The sequence below is a fragment of the Micromys minutus genome (genome assembly GCF_963924665.1).
Source record: "Micromys minutus genome assembly, chromosome: 32".
Taxonomy (NCBI): Eukaryota; Metazoa; Chordata; class Mammalia; order Rodentia; family Muridae; genus Micromys; species Micromys minutus.
The window spans coordinates 11,703,331-11,717,946 of record NC_137967.1 but is presented as its reverse complement, the minus strand read 5'-3'; the positions used below and the strand labels follow the sequence as shown (position 1 = coordinate 11,717,946).

The following is a 14,616-nucleotide window of genomic DNA, read 5'->3' as shown; positions in this document are numbered from 1 at the left end:
TTTAATGTTTGTGAGTACATTGTGGCTTTCTTCGGACACACCAGAAGAGGGCATTGGATCTCATTACAGATGGTTGTGAGCCACCATGTGGCTGCTGGGAATTGAACTCAGAACCTCTGGAAGAGCAGTCAGTGTTCTTAACTGCTGAGTCATATAGATGATATTTTAAATGAATCAAAGTTAAAACAAAAAAATTGTTGATTAAAATTTTAAGCCAGAAATAGGACATGGTGGTGCATGCCTTAAATCCTGGCATTCCAGAGGCAGGTGGATCTCTGTGAGTATGAGGGGAGTCAGGTCTTAGAGTGAGTTCCAGGACAGCCAGGGCTATGTAGAGAGACCCTGTCTCCAAAAAAAAAAAAAAAAAAAAAAAAAATATATATATATATATATATATATATATATATAAGTTATCAAAACAGGGATTGCACAAAAAGTCTGTATTGAGTCTGAGAATAGCAGGTACCTTACAGAATGTGGGTCTGTCTTGTTTTTGGATGGTGTCCTGCCACATGGCCTAGGCTGTCTACAGGTTCACAGTCCCTACCTTAGCCTCTCAGTGCTGTGTATAAGGCACCTACTCAACTTAGTTCCTTCACTTTTGGCATTTTAAACATCTTGGCTCGGGGTATATTCCCATCCTAAGCACCACATACACACAGTGGACACTGATGATCACAGGGGCTGGGCATGTGGCTCAGTGGTTAGGCTGCTTGCCTAGTGTGCAGAAGTTCTTCTGGGTTTCATTCCATACTGCTGAAAAAGCTGGGCATGGTAGTATATGCCTTTAACCCTCACCTTAGAAGGTAGAGGCAGGAGGATCAGAAGTTTAGGGTTATCCTCAACTACATAGTAAGTGTCAGGCCAGCCTGAGCTATTAGAGACCCTATATCCCAAATTCTTCCAGGGGGTCAGAAGTAAAGGAGACTTATCAATAGGTCTGAAGCCCCTGACAGGATGGCAGATGGGGCAGCCCCTGGCCCAGAGTGGAGCAAGCATGTTCCATATAATGTTCAACCCAGAGGGGGAGTTAGAGGAGGTCGGTCCAGGGTCAAATCCCGAACCCCTAGTATGTGTCTGGCTGTCCCCTTGGGAACAAATGCTTAGGACCCGGTAGCCTAGCTTAGTCCTGGGGCCAAAAATAGCTTTTTGACATTGTTCAAATAGAGCTCAGGTCGCACCGTGTCCACCACGAGGGAATGTAACCCGCTGCTGTCTCTGCAGTGAAGCCAGGAGCAGATGAGGACCACCAAGAGAAATGCCTGTCCCAGCTCTATGACCGCATGCCGGAAGGGATGACGCCTCTGGCCACACTGAAAAATGAAGGGCAGCGAGTGCTGTTGGGTGCGTAGTCCTGTCCGGGCCCGGGCTCTGCTTCCTTCCCAGCTGCTCCTGCTCACAACAGCCCCAAGGTGGGGCTCCAAGAGAGGACTTGGGAAAACAGACCACCTAGCTTTGAGAAATTCTGTGGGCCAGCTCTAGCTGCAGAAGTCTTTCCAGAGCTGTGTTCTCACGGCTTCCTACCACAGCCCGGCCCGTAACTGCCTCCTGACACGGTAGCTGTCCATAGTTGACACTTGACGGTACTGCTGTGGAAAATCGTTGGTTCCCTTCTCTCCCCTCCCCTGCCCTTTTCTTCTTTAAGACAGGTTACACTATGTAGCCCTGACTGGCCTAACTCTTTGTGTGGACCAAGCTGGCTTTGAACTTGCAGAGATCTGCCTGTCTCTAATTTTCTTTCTCTTCAACCCATTCACTCGGTCATTCATTCCTCTTCGAGAAAGCTCAGGTTTTGAGTGCAGCACAGGGCGCTGAGGCTTGTGGTGGACGCCTACCTCGGTTTCCTTTGTCCACCTTACCCCTCCCCCCCCCACTCCTTTCTCAGAATTGGGGATTGAATAAAAAACCTCATGTATGCTGGGCAAACACATCACCACTAAACCAAACCCCTGCCTTTTTAAAATTTCTTTTCATTTGGGGGCAGGAGCCTGGTAAGCTGTCCGGACCTGTAGTCCGGGCCAACCTTGAACTTGTCATCCCCCTGCCTCAGCTTCCCAAGTGCTGGTGTGCCCTGCCTCCCATTGTTGTTTTTATGCTTCACCAGTAGTGAGCGGCAGCTAGAAATTCGGAATCCTGGTCTAGTTCTCTTCTGTGCGTGTGTCGGCATGACCATCTCCCCGTCTTGATGAGAGAGGCTCTCCCTCTGGCGTGCGTTGGCCATGTCTGGCATTCCTGTCTTTCTTGTCAGCCAATCACACGGCTCAGCTCTCACTCCGACCTCACAACCCTAGCTGGAGTCACATCAACAGAGCTTACCAAACTCACCATGGCTCCCTTAAACCCCACCCCACCCGGCCCTGTGAGATAGGCCTAGCAGAACCCCTGTTTATGTAGCTGCTCCTCTCCAGTCCTGCAGACCCTGGCCACCTTAGTCTCCTGCTCACATCCTGAGAGGCTCCTCCCTGGCCTTCCCAGCACGTGTTGGGATTCTGTAAACCCCACCCCTCAGTTACCTGGCAACTGCCAGGTATGCTCCGCCCCAATTACCTGACCATATAAAAGGGGCTACTTGCCCCCTCCCCTCTCTTACTCTCTTGCTCTATTGGCCTTTTTAGTCTCTTGCTCTCCCCATCTTACCCCTCCTTTCCCCCCCCATCTCTTTCCAAGTGCTCATGGCCAGCCTCTACTAGAGAAGTAGTACTCCTTTATTCCTCTCTCTCTCTCTCTCTCTCTCTCTCTCTCTCTCTCTCTCTCTTTCTGCCCCTACTACCCTCTTAACTCCCCATGACCTGAATAACTCTATTCTGTACTATACCGTCATGTCGCTGGTCCATCAGGGGGAAGGGATTTCCAACATGGGTCCCTCAGATGCATCCCCCTTACCCCCAGGCCTCGCTGCACCTCCATGGGCCACATCACCCCATTCTCTTCATCTCTTTTAACTAACATCGGTGCCAAAACCCAAGACGTCATCTTTCCTTTTTTATATACACATCACTGGTGCACTTTTTCCTTTCAGTATGTGTGTCAGCAGTGATCTGGTCCTTGCCCTGATCTGGCTAATCTTTCTGTCAACCCTCTGACCACTCAGAACCCACTTTCCTTGAAGACCTGGTTACACTCCTGCCTCGGGGCCTTTGCACTTTTTTTTTTTTTTTTTTTCAGGAACTTTCTCCCATCATATATGCCCTAAGGTTTCTGCTTTACTTTGGAGCTCTGCTCAATAGTTTACCTAGCTATTCGGTTGGGAGGTGCATGCAGCCCTGGGTGGGGATCCCTGACATCACATAAGCCAGGTATGGTAGAGTATGCCTGTGTCCTCAGAAGTATGGAGATAAAGGCAGGAGGATCAACAGTTCAAGGTCAGCTTTGGCTACATAATAAGTTCGAGGCCAGCCTGGGATATTTGAAAAATAACACTTCCCCTTTACCCCCTCTCAAAAAAGAAAAGTTACCTCATCAAATAAAACAAAGGATTTTTTTTTAAAGTTACTCAATCAGAAGGGCCTTTCTTGGTCTGAGAGATGTTTCTATCTGCAGGTAAGGGACATCTGCACCGGGCCATTGGCTACCACGAGGAGTCCCTGAGAGAGGCCAACCTGTGCAAGAAGCTGCGTGACATTCAGGTGCTCCGCGATGTGCTGTCTGCGGCCCATCAGCGCACTCGGCTCAAGTACACCCAGCACCAAGAGGATGACGACCTTCTGAATTTGATTGACGCTCCGGATGTCCTCCGTGAGTGGTGGGAACTGCCAGATGGCTGTCTGGCCACTGGGACCAATTGTATTTAGTTGGCTGTCTGGCAGGGTTCATTCAAGGCCTGGCCGCCAGGGGCCTGGTTTTGTCAGGACTGGATGTAGTAGTAGTTCTAGTATTGAGGAGGTGAGACAGGAGGATTGCCATAAACTCAAGGCCAGCCTTGGCTAGCCTGGGCCTAATGAGGAGGTGAGGCTCTTTTCTACCTTTTTTTCCCACCTTCACCTCAGAGTATATTAACCTTAGTCTCCGCCCCCTCTCAGTCCCCGCCCATTCCCCCTTCCTTTCAGTCCCCCACTCTCCTCAGTCCCTGCCCAGTCCCCGCCCCTTTCAGTCCTCGCCTTCTCTCAGTCCCCGCCTCCTCTCAGTCTCCACCCCCTCGGTCCCCGCCCCACCTTAGTCCCCGCCCCCTCTTCTGCATATTATGATTCCTTCTTTCCTGGTCTTGTTCTGTGTTCCTAAGTTTGCTGCGCTCTGCCATCTGCTTACCAGCTTTCTCCTGGGTTCTGCTTTCTCTGGTTTAGTTTGGGTGTACCCCTCCTCATGGGTCTCAGGCCTACTCTGGGCTTTAGTGATCTCACTCGCGCAGGCTGCCTGTAGCCTTACCTGTTGGTCTAAGGCCTGCAGATTCTACCGAGACTACAGTGTCTTCTTTCTCTTCCGCCTCCTTAACTTGGAAGCCAGATGTGTACCTGTTTCTACGTCTGGCTTTGCTCTCTCCCTTTTTGTGTGGCCCCAACATTTCTAAACATCTCCCAGGTGTCACTGTAGTGTTGAGGTGGCCTAGACAGTCACTGCTGTGCTGGGAAGTATCTCTGCAGGGCTTCACTAGCTAGGTTGATTTACAATGGGCAATCCAACTGAGTTGGGTTCCTCCTGAGGATATAGAGGAAAACCAGTACTGCAGTTCAAGCTGATCATGTTGGAGCCTCCAAACCATCCACCACTCCGAGGGATGGGGCAGGTCCCTTTGGAATGGACTGCTCTCATGACCTGCTATCACACAAGCATCTGTGGGAGTTCCGGTGGCCAGATCCTGGACAGAAAGATTAGGGCTCGTAGGATTGCCTGGGAGGGCAGACGTTTTAGTTTCTACAGCCTGCTGTTGGGAGAGAGTTCTGAACTAGAAACTGTGGGTGAGAGCCGCAAAAAAAAATGTATCATAATATCTCACCCTCCCTATTTTTGACACCTCTGATCTTGGTCTCCTAGAGAGACCTTTCCCTGGGCTCTTCTTATATCAGCATGAGCATCTGAGGTCGCCAGCCTCAGTTCTGCCATCTGTATTAGCACTGAAGACAATGTGATGCTAATATTACCTGTAGGAGAGAGAAGGAAGTACTTGGGGGTGTGTGTAGCTCCGTGGCAAGATGCTTGGGAATCCTACAGGAGCAGCTCAGTCTTAAAAAGCGCCTGCCTAGAATCCTCCAATGAGAGCTTGGGGGCGTGGCTCTGCGCATTTCCTGGTTTGTGCGCGGTCTCCCCCACCCCCCTGCATTTGATCTCTAGTAGGATAAAATACAGGCAAGGTGGGAAATGCTTAGGGATTCAGGTTCTTGTCCCAAGCGACCCCACGTCTGGTGGAAGTGTAAATGTCTCTCAAGGAGTCCTCTCAGATGTCCTTTGTTCCCCTCTGTCCGTGAGGTAGAGACGTAAACTCCCTGGCAGAATGAAGATGCTGTGCTCTACCAGGCTAGCAGCATCCTGTTGGTATCCTTAAGAACCTGAGGGGTTATTGTGTGAATGAAGAGAGTCTGCCTTGGTGACTATGGCTTCCTGCTTAGGACGGCAGGCAGTTCTCAGTCTGTGTTGGTCATGACCACTCTGGGGTCAAATCGTCCTTTCACAGGGGTTGCCTAAGGTCATTGGGAAACAGATGTTTGCTTTACAATTGATTCATAGCAGTAACCAAATTAGATATGTAAAGTAGGTACAAAAATAATTTATTGGTTGGGGGTCACCACAGCGTATTAAAGGGTAAGGCTTGTAGGAATGTCCCGGCAAAAAGCGTGGTCTCCCTGGGCCAGGCCTGAGGAATTTGCTATCTACACTATGTGTTGAAGCCAAGGGGACTCGGTTAGTGTCTTTGGAGGGAGGCCTGACACCTGAGTTTTCAGGAAAGGTTTTCTGTGGCACACATACTTACCCTAATTCCAATCTTCTTTTCCAGCAAAAACGGAGCGAGAGGCGAAAATAACCTTCCCCGACTTCTCCAGAGTGACAGTGACAGACTTCTTCCAGAAGTTGGTATGTCGGCCGTGATGTGTTTATAAAAAGATAAAGAGAGTGGGGAATAAGTTTTATGGCTGTGTGGTGAGGTATGGGGGAAGGGGGTGCCTCGGTGGGCCTATGCTGAGGAATCCCTTCCCCTTGAGGGACCAGCCACACGATGGTATAGTACAGAATAGAGTTTATCCAGGGCATGGGGAGGGGAGTTAAGAGGGTAGTAGAGGTAGAGAGAGGGGGAGAGAGAGAGACGTAGAGAAGTAGAAGCTGGCCATGAACATGTGGAGAGAGAGAGGGGAAAGGAATGGGGATAGATAGGGAGCAAGCAGTCCCTTTTATAATGAGTCAGGAACCCTTGGCTGTTGCCTGGTAACTGTGGGACAGAACTTAGACAAAATGCTAACAGACTATTTTGCATGACATGAAGGCTTTTGAACCCTTTTACTGTATTTATTTCTTTTGTCTCGTTTTGGGAGTTTGTGCGTTTGTTTGTTTGAGACCATGTTTCTCTGTGTGTAGCCCTGACTATCTTCAACTCACTGTGTGGACCAGGCAGGCCTTGAATTCATAAAGATCCTCTTTCCTCTGCCTCCTGAGTGCTGGGACTAAAGGCCTGTGTCAACATGCCTGGCCCTATTAAGCTGATTAATAGGCTTAGGGACACAATTTAGTGACAATGTTCTTGCCTATCATCTGCAAAGCCTCAGTAGAGTGAGAGAGAATATGAATGAATTTCAATAACGTGATCTTATTTCAAATGTACTGGGTATGTTAGAAACAGTGTAAATACTGTCCTTAGATGATTGCACCTGCACACACTGCCCCCGTGTGACACTTGGCACAATGGAGCTGGTTGAAGAACAGAGAGGGGCTGGAGCATTCCTTGAATCCATGTGTTTGAGACCAGCCTAGGCTGCACAGCAATTCAGCCTCCAAAGTTTTACCTCATCACCCTCTCTTCCCAAGGGTCCCCTGTCTGTGTTTTCGGCCAACAAGAGATGGTCGCCTCCTCGAAGCATTCACTTCACAGTGGAGGAAGGGGACTTGGGGTTCACCTTACGAGGGAACACCCCAGTCCAGGTGCACTTTCTGGATCCTCACTGTTCGGCTTCGGTAAGTGGGAGGACCAGTGGGGTGCAGGGAGGAGTCAGAGCCAGCAGCCCGGGCACAAGTAGCGAGGTGGCTGATGGGGTTTGGGGTTTGGCCATGTCTAAGGTCTGACTCTAAGCGATAGGACTTCTGGGTGCTTCACACCCAGCGCCCCTCGATGAATTTTTGTTTCTTGTAAGTAAACTTTATGCAAATGTGGGGCTCAGTGCTGGAGCAGTCATTTAGCATATGGGTGCACTACCCCAAAAAAAACAAAACAAAACAAAAAAACAAAAGCAAAAGCAAAAGACAGACTTATACCAGTGGTGGCTGCTTGCACCATGAGTTGTCTGGGGACACATTCTGGAGTGTAATGACTAATCTCTGACATTTACTCAAACGTTTCTTTTTAGCTTGCAGGGGCCAAGGAAGGAGATTATATAGTTTCCATTCAAGGCATGGATTGCAAGTGGCTCACCGTGAGTGAGGTTATGAAGTTGCTGAAGAGCTTCGGGGGAGAAGAGATTGAGATGAAGGTCGTGAGTCTCCTGGACGCCACGTCATCCATGGTGAGCACAGACACCCCCAGTGGGGAATAATGGATTGGGGGACGTTATTGAATGGCCCTTGGAGTTGTCAGGCCCCCTGTCTCCTGCCTGTACAATATGGCAGAGGCATCTGAAGCCATCCTACGGTCCCTTCTGCTCCTAGGGGGCACTTTCCCTGAGTCAGAGGGAGGGATACTCCGAGAACTAAATTTTTCTTTTTTTTTTTTTTTTTTTGCCCTGTGTAGTATGATACAGTTCTTTTTTGGTTTTTTTTTGTTTTTTGTTTTTAAAGATTTTATTTAATTTGTTTCATACATATGAGTACACTGTTGCTGTCTCCAGATACACCAGAAGAGGGCATCAGATCTCATTACAGATGGTTGTGAGCCACCATGTGGTTGCTGGGAATTGAACTCAGGACCTCTGCAAGAGCAGTCAGTGCTCTAACCACTGAGCCATCTCTCCAGCCCTAGAACTGAATTGTTTAATCTCAGACTAATTAGCTGACTGGTTTTTCTGATGAAATTCTGTGTAATCACAGGAGTGATGTAGTAAAAATGATCAGGTAAAGTGTAGTGAACCTCGAGTCCTATCACCAAGGACAGTGAGAAGCAGGCCAGCCTGGGATACACTGTGAGACCCTGTGCCAGACTGATGGGGATGGGGAAGAAGGGAGACAGACAGACAGACAGACAGACAGACAGACAAATGGCTAGTTTATACAGAAGGGCTAAGAGACCATGGGAGTCATTTCCAGTGAGATCTTGGGAAGTGTTTGGTGCTTCTGTAAGTTCATGCGTGAAGTTAGAGCCTGTGAGTGTTTGCCCAGGGAAAGGAGGTGACACCAAAGTGTGTACTTTGCCACACTTGACAATGTACTTTAGACTGTTCACACCGTAACAGCTTTCATTCACAGTACTTTCAGCCTAAGCTTAGGTCTGTATTAGTTAGTTCTTCATTACTATAACAAGAGACCTGAGGCAAACAGCTTATGAAACAAAGAGATCTATTAAGCTCACAACGTAGGAGGTTGAGCATCTATATCTATTGCTCTGGCTATGTGGTGAGGAAGATGGCATCATGGTAGGAGAGACCGTGGTGTAGAACAGGAAGCCAAAGCTCCCAGGGTCCCGGGGTTTCTCCCCAGTTGACTCAAGGTCCTCTGTGGGACTTGCACACAAAAAGCAAAGCATAGGTGTGATTTAAAAAAAAAAAAAAAAAAAAAAGACTAACATTGTTCAGTGTCCAGCAGTGGGTCCAAGGCTGACGGAGCTTGAACTCAGGTGGGCGTGGCAAGAAGGAAGAAGCATCAGAAGAGTGTACTGCAGGGTGGGATGGCTCAGGAGCTAAGCTCTCTTGCTGTTCTTGCAGAAGAGCAGGGTTCAGGCTCCAGCACCCACACAGCAGCTCAACGCTGCATGTGGCGCCCTCTCCTGGCCTCTTTTGGGCTTGTACACATTCGTACACATAAAATAACAAATAACTGTTAAAAAGAAACTAAGGGTATGCTGAGGAAGGGTATGCTGAGGGAAACAGAGGAAGACCTTTAAGTAGGCATGCTGTGGATGAAGGTGATTACAGGAAGTGGGCGGGGCTTTTCAGGGGGCGGAGGTTGGAAGCCATTCAGTCGTCCCAGAAGGGTGCTGACATAGTTCAGTATTTGTTTTAGAAGGATATCTGTGCCTGGATGTGGATATCTGGCCAAGCAGTGTAGACTGCCTCATGTGCTCATGCATGGGGTGTACATGTGCACATATGGGTGTGCATACTCGTGCACGTTTGTGTGTGTGTGTGTGTGTGTGTGTGTGTGTGTGTGCGCGCGCGCGCGCGCGCGCATGTGGGTGTGTGATCATATGCAGCACCTGGGAGCTGTATTAGTTAACTTTATGTTGCTGTGGGGAAGGCGTGGTCTCTGGAACTGGCCCGTTTGTCCCCACATCTTGGTAGATCAGCAGATAACCACCTTCAAGGCTGGGAGCATCCATTTCTGCCGGCTGGGCAGCAGTAACAAAGTTTCCAGAGCCTTCCAAAGCAAGGGCAACCTTGTAAGAACCAAAAATAAATAAAGACAAGAAGCTGAGGACCTTTAGACTCACTAGAAGGAAACAGTAGAGAAGGTTGTGGGCCCGGTACACAATCACAAAGTCCGTGGCGTTTCTGGATAGGCAACCAAGTAACACTGAAGCACAGAAGTCTGTCTGGAAGAGTTTAAGCAGACAGCTGTGCCTGGTCTTGAACATCGTCAGGAGTCTGGACTCCACAGAGCTTGCTGTGCCCTGTGACTGATTAAAAGGGTAATTTGTCACTGTTCCTGCCCTGCCTTTGAGCCAGGCAGACAGGACGTGGTTTTAGAAGTGGTCGCTCGGCACACAGTCTGCCTGGATTTGAATTCTGGTCCTAACCCGTTGTGGACCTTGGGTGAGTCCAAGAACAGCTCTGAAGATCAAGCTAGTGGGGAGAAACTGTATCCTAGGGTGTTAGTGGGCCACAGTGAGTTAGTGTAGGTAAAACCCATACAACAAGACACAAGAGCTATTTGTTTATGTGATAATGATACTGTGGTTGTTTTTAATATCTATTTATGTAGTTTTTAAATATAGGAGTGCTCAGTCTGTAGGCACACCTACGTGCCAGAAGGCATCAGATCCTTTACAGATGGTTGTGAGCCACCATGTAGTTGCTGGGAATTGAACTCAGGACCTCTGGAAGCGGAGCCAGTGCTCTTAACCACTGAGCCATCTCTCCAGCCTGATGATAACCAATGCCCGTGATTGTTATGGTCATTCTTTGTAGCCAAGGAAGACCAGATAATGACACTCAGTCACTGTTTGCTTTTTAAGAGGTTTCTGTTTGTTGATTCTAATTACAAGTAGGTGTGTGTCCATGTGTGGGTCTGTATGCACACGTGAGTGAGCACAGGTGCTAGGTGCCAGACGTGGCAGGTCCCTGAGAGCTAGGGTTACAGCTGGTTGTGTGCCTTCTGACACGGGTGCCGGGATTTGAACTCAGGACCTCCGGGAGAGCTGCAGGTGCTCTTGGCCACTGAGCCATCTCTCTCCAGCCCCTTTTGTTTTTTAACAAAGACATTGTTTTTAACAGACTCTCCCGCAAAACAAGATTAAATGGAGAGTGCTGAGCCTGTGGCTCAGAATATAACGCTTGCTTAACTCGTCCTGAGTTCCTTCCCAGTGATGGGAAAACATCAAAATGGTGAGAACAAGGGAAGGGCTGTTTCCACCCGGATCATTTACCTGCTAGTCGGTTTGGAACGATGGGACTCCTCCTACCTTGCCCTCCCCCCCAGCACGTTTGGAAACTACTCAACACCGTGGAAAGAATCCACACTTTGGAATGGAGAGCTGGAATCAGGCCTTGTGAACAAGCTGTGCAACTTCAGCTACTTCATACCCTCTCTGGGCCTAGGTTTTCAGAGTTAGACCATGCAGTGATTGCCACAAGTGCCCTGAAAGTCTCAGGACAGTGGGCAGGAAGGCTTGGGGACTCCAGGCAAGGGAGCACAGCGTGTACAAACAACAGAAGAAGGGAAGACCTGAGAAAGGGGGCGGACCCTGGAGTGATGCCGGGAGGGGGAATTGTCAGCAAAGCTTCTCATAGAATGTGGGGGGGGGTGTGTATGTGGACATGCATGGATAGCAGAGGGAGCCCCTGTCTGCTGGGAATGGCCAGCAGGAATGTGAGGCAGGAATGCGGGGTGTGGGCTGGTACCTGGAGGAGGGAGAGTGGAATCCAGGCAGCGTGGGGCCTGCTTGTAGGGCAGGGCTGTCTGGAGGATCTTTGTGTTGAGTGGTTGGAGCTGAGCAGAGGTGATTAGAAGAGCCATGTAGGAGCAAAGGGCTGCTGGGACCAGGGGAAGACAGGCATGCCAGGTCAAAGGTCATTCAGAGCCATGGAGTCAGGGAAGCCAGTCCGTTTGGGTTCTAGACAAGCTGTTTGGAGGATGGTGGTGGAGAAGGCAGAGGGGCATGTGGTGCAGCTTAACTGGAGCTGACATTCCTGCCAGAGGAGTGAAGGAAAGAATTGACGATGTTTGTGAAGCCATTGTCATGGTGGAAGGCAGACCCGAAGCAGGTGAAGGGTGAGGAGGTGCTCAGGGCCCTGGAATCTGGCTCAAGAATTTGGTTTCATTGTTTGAAATGATTGTATGTCCCGCTGGAGTCTTTGAAAGGGAGTCTTGACCCAGAATTATCAGATTCTAAGGTGTCCTGGTTAGGGTTACTGTGGCTGAAATAAAACACTAGGACCAAAGAGAAATTTGGGGAGGAAAGGGTTTATTTGGCTCACACTTCCACAGCACTGTTCCTCACCAAAGGAAGTCAGGACAGGATCTTAAACAGGGCAGGAACCTAGAGGCAGGAGCTGATGCAGAGGCCATGGAGGGATGTCACTTACTGGCTTGCTCCCGCTGGCCTTCTCAGCCTGCTTTCTTATAGAACCCAGGTCTACCAGCCCAGGGATGGCACCACCCACAGCGGGCTGGGCCAGGGATGGCTCCACCCACAATGGGCTGTGCCAGGGATGGCTCCACCCACAATGGGCTGGGCCCTCCCCCATCAATCACTAATTAAGAGAAAGACCTACAGGCTTGCCTGCAGCCTGATCTTATGGAGGCCTTTTTTCAAACTGAGGTTCCCTCTTCTCCAATGACTCTAGCCGAGGTCAGGTTGACCTAAAACTAGCCAGCACACGAGAGGAATCACAGTAAATATCCTTCCTTTATTGTTTCCTGTATTAAAAATCAGACCGTTCCCGATCCCCCTCCCTCAGCATCCTTGGTGCTAAGATGTGTAGCACACACTACCCCTGTCTGTGCAATACAGAGTGTTAGGTTTGACTTATTTGTTGGGTGTGTGTTCTGTGGAGCACATGCGGAGGTCAGGGGACAACTTGTAGGAGTCGTTTCTCTCCTTCCACACATGGATGCCTTTACCTATGGGGCCATCTTCCCTCTGACCTGGCTTTTCGGGTCATAATTCTGTAAGAGTATGTCAGTCTCTCAAGTTTTAGATTTTATCAACCTGGTTTTTGTTTGTTTGTTTTAACATCTGTGTGAGCATACCCTAGTGTGCATGCAGAGGTCACAGGATGACTTGTGGGTGTCACTGTTTTCTTTTCATTAGATGGGTTCAGAGGGTGGGACTCCGGTCACCAGGCTTTGTAGCAAGCACCTTTACTCCCTGGGCCATCTCGCCGGCCCTTCATCACCCCTGGGAAGTGCAGTCAGCGTACAGTGCGAGCCTCAAACTTTGGGGTTCTTAGTACACCATCCACTGTGACTCAGGCTGGCCTCCAACTCCCTGAGTAGCCAAGACTGGTCTTGGGGTTCTGTCTAATCCTCCTGCCTTCTTCCTCCCGCGTCTCAGTTGTGCCCATCATTACTGCCTAGAAACGCCTCACGGCTCTCCTTCTTCCTTCCCCTCGAACAGCTTAGTAAGTGTGCCACCTACTCTGTGGGGATGCAGAAGACCTACTCCATGATATGCCTGTCCATGGGCGACGATGACAAAGCCGACAAGACCAAGAAGATCTCCAAAAAGCTCTCCTTTTTGAGTTGGGGCACCAGCAAAAACAGACAGAAGTCGGCCAGCACGCTGTACCTCCCCGACGTCGGCCTGGCAAGGCCTCAGAGCAAGAAGAAGCTCCCGACTCCTTTCAGCCTGCTCAACTCCGACAGCTCTCTGTACTGAACGGAGGGGGAGCTGGAACAGGTCACGCCGCGGCTGCCACGGCTGTCTAGCTGCCCACGCGGTGATGGGAATGTCCCCCGACACCATGTTCTCAAGAGTTAACTTCATTTGATGGGCTTGCGGTGAATGTAAAGAGACCTCTGGACGTTGGTGGGAAGCCCGGCCGCACGGGGATTTTCACATTGCTACGGTTATTTATTGTATAAAGTAGGGCATAGAAGAGCCTGGGTGTTTTTAGCTGGTTAATTTTTTTCCCAAAGCGGCTCTCTGTGTAGCCCTGCCTGTCCTAGAAGTTGTCCTGCAGACCAGGCTGGTCTCGAACTCACAGACATACAGTTGCCTCTGCCTCCCGAGTGCTGGGATCAAAGGTGTGTGCCACCCCCCACCCAGCTGCTGCTATGGCTGTTTCTAATGGCTGTGACTGTGATGTTTAGGCACTGTGAGAGATGAATTGGGACCACCTCCTTTGGTATCTGTATCTGAGTGTTCAGATTTGGATAACAGTGAATCCCCAACCCCAAGTTCAAGTGACTCTTAGACTAGAGGCAGGCTAGAGGTGTTACTAAAAACCAGGCTGCTTAGAAGATTTCTGTGAGTTTGAGGCCAGCCTGGTCTACATCGTGAGTTCCAGGACAGCCGGGGCTATACAGAGACCCTGTCTCAAGCAAACAAAACCAAAACAGGCTGCTTTAAGTACTTGGGAACATCTTCTGTCATCCCTGCATCATTTGAGGGCACTTCCCAGATGGAGTCTAGTGCCAACGTTGCCTTTCCTTACTCCAGGACCAACTTCCCTCAGGAAGTCACATGTCACACTGACCAGTAGCTAACACACGGGCAGTGTTAGGAGATGCTGTCTACAGGGTAGATAATATGCTGTTTGATACTCAAAACGTCGCTCTTTTTGTTTAAAGTAGGAGGCGTGTAACTATGTATTCTAAGTGTCTCAGATCAAATCGTAGTCTCGAAGTTTACAAGGAAAAGACGCAAACTTGCTCAAGTTGAAACCTCTACTTGCCTTTGTAGGATGTATCTACGAATTTGACTTTGGGGCTATAGGTTGGATGACACTGTGACCTTTTTCAGAATCACGGTTGACACAGTTTAAGTGATGTGCTTAAAGATATAGCCTGCAGATCTTAGAGAAGTAACAAAGATTTAAATATTTTTCTATTGTGCAATATCTCGAGAACGCAGATGCCTTAAGGAAAAGTGTGCCCGCTATCCCTGGGGCTGTGTTTGTATAAATATTTAAATAAAGTCATGTTCACTGTTTGAGATGATTTTCTTTT

General features: G+C 49.3%; 1 protein-coding gene across 1 annotated transcript in view; it reads left to right on the top strand.

The window, feature by feature from the left end:
* The window catches only part of RHPN2 (rhophilin Rho GTPase binding protein 2), a 55,017-nt gene extending 40,548 nt beyond the window's left edge, over nt 1-14,469 (top strand). The window contains exons 10-15 of the mRNA XM_080908936.1: nt 1,225-1,344; nt 3,541-3,735; nt 5,927-6,003; nt 6,949-7,095; nt 7,485-7,640; nt 13,064-14,469. Coding sequence (XP_080765062.1) covers nt 1,225-1,344; nt 3,541-3,735; nt 5,927-6,003; nt 6,949-7,095; nt 7,485-7,640; nt 13,064-13,324 — 956 coding nt within the window. The 3' untranslated portion in view covers nt 13,325-14,469. The remainder of the gene's footprint in view (nt 1-1,224; nt 1,345-3,540; nt 3,736-5,926; nt 6,004-6,948; nt 7,096-7,484; nt 7,641-13,063) is intronic.
* The last annotated feature ends 147 nt before the right edge of the window (nt 14,470-14,616 follow it).